Raw genomic sequence first — 6,000 nt, forward strand, 5'->3', positions numbered from 1 at the left:
AATGCTTAACAATTTACTTATATTTTTACATTCCTACAGTAATCTTGCTACAGGCTATGAAAGATTTCAAATTAATTACCTGATCGTGGGCAACAAAATTTGCCTCATCAAACCAATTTGAATATATTCTAGCATGCTTAACTCTGCAGTATATCATAGAAAACTCATTTTGGATTATCAGATGTATTTTGATATCTCTTTAGCAGAGGAAAAGAAAATTAAAATTACAGTATTAAATCACTTTCATGAGGGAAATGAATCCAGCATGTGGTCTATGTGTTGTCTACTTTTATAAATGCCATATGTTCTGCACAGCTAAATCCATTGCAAGAAAAATCTTAGAACATACAAGAAATTGCAAAACTATATAGTTGTTTAATCAAAGCTTAAAGAGACCTTTCAAACAACCCTCATCACTTTTAAAATCACAGTACACATTGAGAAGAGTTAACAATAACATAAATGTAAAATTACTTGCAAATTGCTCCAAATTTATTTGGAAATTATTACTGTAGTTTTTTAGAGTTGAAGACAAAAATCTTTTCATGAGAAAATACAATTTCTTTTTAATTGAAAACAATATTTCCAGAGAATATTGAATTTTCTAGGATAAGCTGCAGCTTTAATTATGAAAAAAAAAACAATCCACAAAATGAGAAAAAGTAAAATCTTTTCCAAAAAACTTTTCCCTTATACTCCTCCAAGCCTTGCATATTATGCAGCAGCCTCACAGTGGTCAGTCTCATTTCAGTAAAGTCACTTCATTCTTTCTTTACTTCCAGACATATCTGTAGATAAAGTGCTTTTTTAGGAATGCTTTAACCATCTGATCTCCATGGTTCAGACTCTTTAATTTCTTGCAAAGTTTCTTTTTTTTTCTTTTTTTTTCCTTTGCTTGGGAAGCACTGTGCTGTCATAGTTTACATGTCTTTGTGTCTATAGGAAAACCTTTTCTTTATCAAGTTATCAGAAAAAAAAGCCAAAACCCAAAGCATAAAGACTTTAATCATCATAAGACTTCATTTTCCCCCCTCTTAAACTCCTTTTCATGTTTTCAGCAGACTTACCCAATCTGTCATTCCTTCAACAGCTATGAGATATCAGCCATGGCTGATTTTCTCTTCCCATTCCACAACTAATATTTATTCTTTGGTTTAATTTCTGTGACCCATACTTACAGAAATTCCTAACATTTCTGCATTTGACTTCCATGCCCATGGTAACTGTGGGCCTAACTCTTAATTAACTATTCTGGTTCATTCAGTGCTGTCACTGTGACTGATGCAGACTGCAGGCAAACTTTGACCTTAAGGAGCCTGGGGCCTTTGTTGGCAGACAGAATATTAGTGCAAAAAATTACATTAAGTGGGAAAAGAAAAGCTGTTATTGCTTAGTAATCTAATTTGCTGAACCCTTGCTCTGACTAAGTTGCTGAGAAGCTCAGTAATTCTTCATCATGTTACAATAAATCATTTTACTTTCTTTTATATATCAGCTACTCTTAGGCCAGATAGCCTGAGCAGACAGACATGATGTGAGTTGTCCAAAGTGAGTCATTCCACCTGCTGTCTATCGTGTTGTTGGATGGTGCTTGTGGGCCCTGATCCCTGTAGTGTGAAAGATGGCTGTCCTTGTTTAACATAAATTCTTTGTATTTATCCATTTTTTTCATTCTTTTCTTTACTTCATCTCCAAGAAAAAAAAAAAAAACATAGGAAAAAAATGTTAGAAATGTTGTTAAAGTAGTTGCTTGCCAGTTATGTGGGTTTATGTTGTACATTTACCTTCAGTTATGTCTGTGATCTAATTCCTTTTTAATTTAGTGTCGTTTAGGACAAATTCTGTTAATTTTCTTTTTCTAAATCATGGTGATGTACTTCAAAACATAGATGTTTCCAAATGAATTGCTTTGCATTACATATGCAAGGGCATGGAGTGAACAGTTCCTTGTGGAAAAGTCACAGAATTGACACTAAATTAAGAAATTTAAATGCCACTATTCCCCACAGGAAACACACGTTATATTTTTAGAATGCATCTTTCCTATAAGGTGTGCAACTGTTTACATTTGGGAATGTTCAATAACCTAACTTTTCTCAAGTTTTACTTCCAAGTACAACTTTGTCCTGAACTACATTAAAGAACTTTGTTAAAAAGAGGAAAAAAAAAATGATAAAAACAAGTCAGACAATAACCAGAGGTGTCCTTTTCCATTTCAGGACATTCACTGAACAATGCCAGGGATACAAGTGCCATGGATACTCTACCGCTAAATGGTAATTTCAACAACAGCTACTCATTGCGCAATGGAGACTATAACGACAGCGTGCAAGTTGTAGACTGTGGACTAAGCCTGAATGATACAGCTTTTGAGAAAATGATCATTTCAGAGTTAGTGCACAACAACCTGCGGGGCAGCAGCAAGAACCACAACCTGGAGCGGGTGCTGCCAGCCAAGGCTGTGATCGGCGGGAGCAGCAGCGAGGATGACGCCATCGTGGCAGACGCCTCCTCCTTGATGCACAGCGACACCCCTGGGCTGGAGCTCCACCACAAAGAGCTGGAGGCCCCTCTCATCCCTCAGCGGACTCACTCCCTTCTGTACCAGCCCCAGAAGAAAGTGAAGACCGAGGGAACTGACAGCTACGTCTCACAGCTGACAGCCGAGGCTGACGACCACCTCCAGTCCCCCAACAGAGACTCTCTTTACACGAGCATGCCCAACCTCAGAGACTCTCCCTACCCAGAGAGCAGCCCCGACGTTGAAGAAGACCTCTCTCCTTCCAGAAGGAGTGAAAATGAGGACATTTACTACAAGAGCATGCCAAACCTAGGAGCTGGCCATCAGCTTCAGATGTACTATCAAATCAGCAGGGGTAATAGCGACGGCTATATCATTCCCATTAACAAGGAAGGATGTATTCCGGAAGGAGATGTTAGAGAAGGACAAATGCAACTAGTGACAAGCCTTTAATAGTGTAGCAAAGAAATATTAAAGGCCACGCTCAAGTATTAAAAGGACTTAATTGGCCCCGTGCAGGCTCCCTCATATCTGCTCGAAGAGACAATTCTGTTGACCCTGTGGTTCTCCAGTAACAGGGATGACTGGACCTCGCAGTTCTGTGAATTTTTATAAAGCAAAAACTTTGTATATACACAGAGTATACTAAAATGAATTATTTGTTACAAAGAAAAGAAATACCAACAAGGTATTTAAGATATCTTCTGCTGCTGAATTTAACAAAATTGTGAAAAAAAAAAGAGAAATAAACACTTTCCAGCCATTTTACTGCAGCAGTTTGTGAACTAAATTTGTAAATATGGCTGCACCATTTTTTTTTTCTTAGGCCTACATTGTATTATATACAAGGCGTAGGCTTTAAAATCCTGTGGGACAAATTTACTGTACCTTACTATTCCTGACAAGACTTGCAAAAGCAGGAGAGATATTCTGCATCAGTTTGCAGTTCACTGCAAATCTTTTCCATTAGGGCAAAGATGGAATACATGTCTAACCACTAGCAATCAAGCCACAGGCCTTATTTCATATATTTCCTCAACTGTACAATGAACCGTTCTCATGAAAAAATGGCTAAAGAAATTATATTTTGTTCTATTGCTAGGGTAAAATAAATACATTTGTGTCCAACTGAAATATAATTGTCAGTAAAAAATAATTTTAAAGAGTTTGAAGAAAATATTGTGAAAAGCTCTTGGTTGCACATATGTTATAAGCTGTTTTTCTTACACTGTTCATAGTACGATAGTTTGTTTAAAATGCAAGTTCTACCTGTTTTCACTTATTTTTTCACTGTAAACAGTGTTCTGCTTTGACAAGTTAGTTTTTATTCTTAAGTTTTGAATTTTTATTGCCAAAAAAAACATAATTTGGGGAGAAAGTTGTTTTAGAAGCCAATTATGCCAAGCCTTGCACAAATTTGGTGTAGGTAACAAAGATTGTAACTCAATTCCCTGTTCATTCTTTAATCAGGGTTGGGTGGTAAGGGGTAAAGGGGACACTGGACACTTCTCACAAGCTTTCTCGTGAATAAAAGGTGCCTGTCCTTTAAAAAAAATAAATAAAACATAACTATAACTCTTCCATATTCCTTCTGCCTATATTTAGTAATTAATTTATTTTATGATAAAAAATCAAATGAAATGTAAATTGTTTCAACAAAATTCTGCTTTTTTCATCCCTTTGTGTAAACCTGTTAATAATGAGCCCATCACTAATATCCAGTGTAAAGTTTAACACCTGTTTGACAGTAAATAAATGTGAATTTTTTTCCAAATAGGTAAGATGTGCATTATTATGTACGAAGCATAATTGGCATCAGCAGTCCTTCGGGCCTGATGTGTCCTGCCTAGAATGGCATCTTTACATTTCATGATTTAAGTATTGAGAATTCAGCAGAAACTGCCTATAGCTCTGCAGAAGACAGATCATCTTTACTATTCTTTTGTCACAACTGAATAGGATCAAACCCAGATGTAGCAGGGTCATTAGAAAAATGTACTGTAAATCCATATATTTACATAACTTTTAAGTAAGCATCTGCACTGAAATTAAAAATAAGGTGGTAAGCACCACTCTCATATTCTTGGCAGCCGTAATTAGTGGTTAATTATTAGTGATGAAGATACATTGTTGCAGGGGGAAAACACAAATAAGCAGCATTTGGCTAGCATTGAGTGCTATCTAAATAATTCATCCATCATGGCACTGGTTTCTGTTAGATAAATAAGCGTGACTGTCCCTATTTTTATCAAGCTAGAGAAGTGCAGAAGGCAGCTGATGCCCAAGATGTTATCTACAAGTCAGTAGCTAAATTGGAAGTCTGAAATCTTTGTTGTGTTGATTCCCATGCCTCTTTTGTTCCTCTCATCCAGGGCCCTTCAAAGATAGCATCAAGGCCTGCATTTGTCACCACTTCCAAAACTGTTCTTTCAAATAACTCTCAAATTAATGCCCCATCATCACAGAGGCCACAGTTTTACGTTTGGCCACTGTGACTTTCTGTATGAGAACAGCAAAAATTCACTTGAAAGCTGTATTTTTACCTTCTAATGTATTGAAATATATAAAGTCCTTTTGGAAAACAAGTCAGTTAATTTTTAAGAAGTTTGGATTTCAGAAGAATGTTTTGGGCAAGACTGTTGAGGAGGTTCAAACTCTAAAAAAATAAAATCCAGGTTGAGATGGAACTGTGGGGTTCAGGTAACCTCAATATATCTGTTCAGAGCTGTGACGCTGTAGCAACTGTTCATGAGTAAAAAGCATTTTCTACCATCAGCCACTGGTAACTTTTGCCAGTAAGTTCCTTAACACTTCAAAGTTACTGTATTTGCAGTAGAGTCACTGAAACGTTTAAAATTAAATCAGAAATGGTTTACTTCTGTTTAGTAGAGATGCTTTAAAAATTGGAAATCTCTATGAAACAGAACTTAGTTCTGATTCAGGGTACACAGCAGACTCCTGGGAGCAAAAATTATTCTCCTAGTCTGTCTGGCACAAGCCTACTTGCTGTCTTCTACCTAGGAAATCAAGTTCTTAAGGATTTCAAAATTATGATACTCAAGTAATTACAGTACACATGACCTAATAACATCACTAACTTTCTGCAGAATCTTCAACCCTATTCCGAGCAATTACTCCTTTCTGTCTAACTAAAGGTGGCAAAACTACATACTGGAAAAAGGTTTGTAGCATTGTGATCTTAAATACATATTCAATTGCAAATGTAACAAGTATTCATAAAGCAAGAAAATGTAGCTGATGAACCTAAGATGAACCAGCTGAACCTAAGTATCATAAGGGAATTCTTTTGTTAGCTTCTTTGTAATGTAGATGTTGCTTTTTAGTGAGCCTGGGTTTTTTTTAATGTTGAGCTAGTGAGTGTCCTGTGTTTAGCTAGCAACCAATACATTGCCAAATTTCTGTTGGTGTAATTTCTCAGTGTAGTAGGTTACAGTATAATTATATAGTTGACAACTTAT

At 36.3% G+C, this 6,000-nt stretch overlaps 1 protein-coding gene across 28 annotated transcripts in view; it reads left to right on the plus strand.

Annotated features, from left to right (window-relative positions):
- ADGRL2 (adhesion G protein-coupled receptor L2) overlaps positions 1 to 4,297 on the plus strand; it is a 386,257-nt gene extending 381,960 nt beyond the window's left edge. For 22 of the 28 annotated variants that reach the window (XM_033066977.2, XM_042779548.1, XM_033066956.2 and 19 more), the window contains one exon: positions 2,220 to 4,297. In XM_033066977.2, coding sequence (XP_032922868.1) covers positions 2,220 to 2,280 — 61 coding nt within the window. In that variant the 3' untranslated portion in view covers positions 2,281 to 4,297. Of the gene's footprint in view, positions 1 to 1,495; positions 1,549 to 2,219 lie in introns of all 28 variants that reach the window. The other 6 variants (XM_033066978.2, XM_033066980.2, XM_033066983.2 and 3 more) reach the window with 3 other exon arrangements.
- Positions 4,298 to 6,000: the final 1,703 nt, after the last annotated feature.

Source organism: Catharus ustulatus, chromosome 9 (genome assembly GCF_009819885.2).
Source record: "Catharus ustulatus isolate bCatUst1 chromosome 9, bCatUst1.pri.v2, whole genome shotgun sequence".
NCBI lineage: Eukaryota > Metazoa > Chordata > Aves > Passeriformes > Turdidae > Catharus > Catharus ustulatus.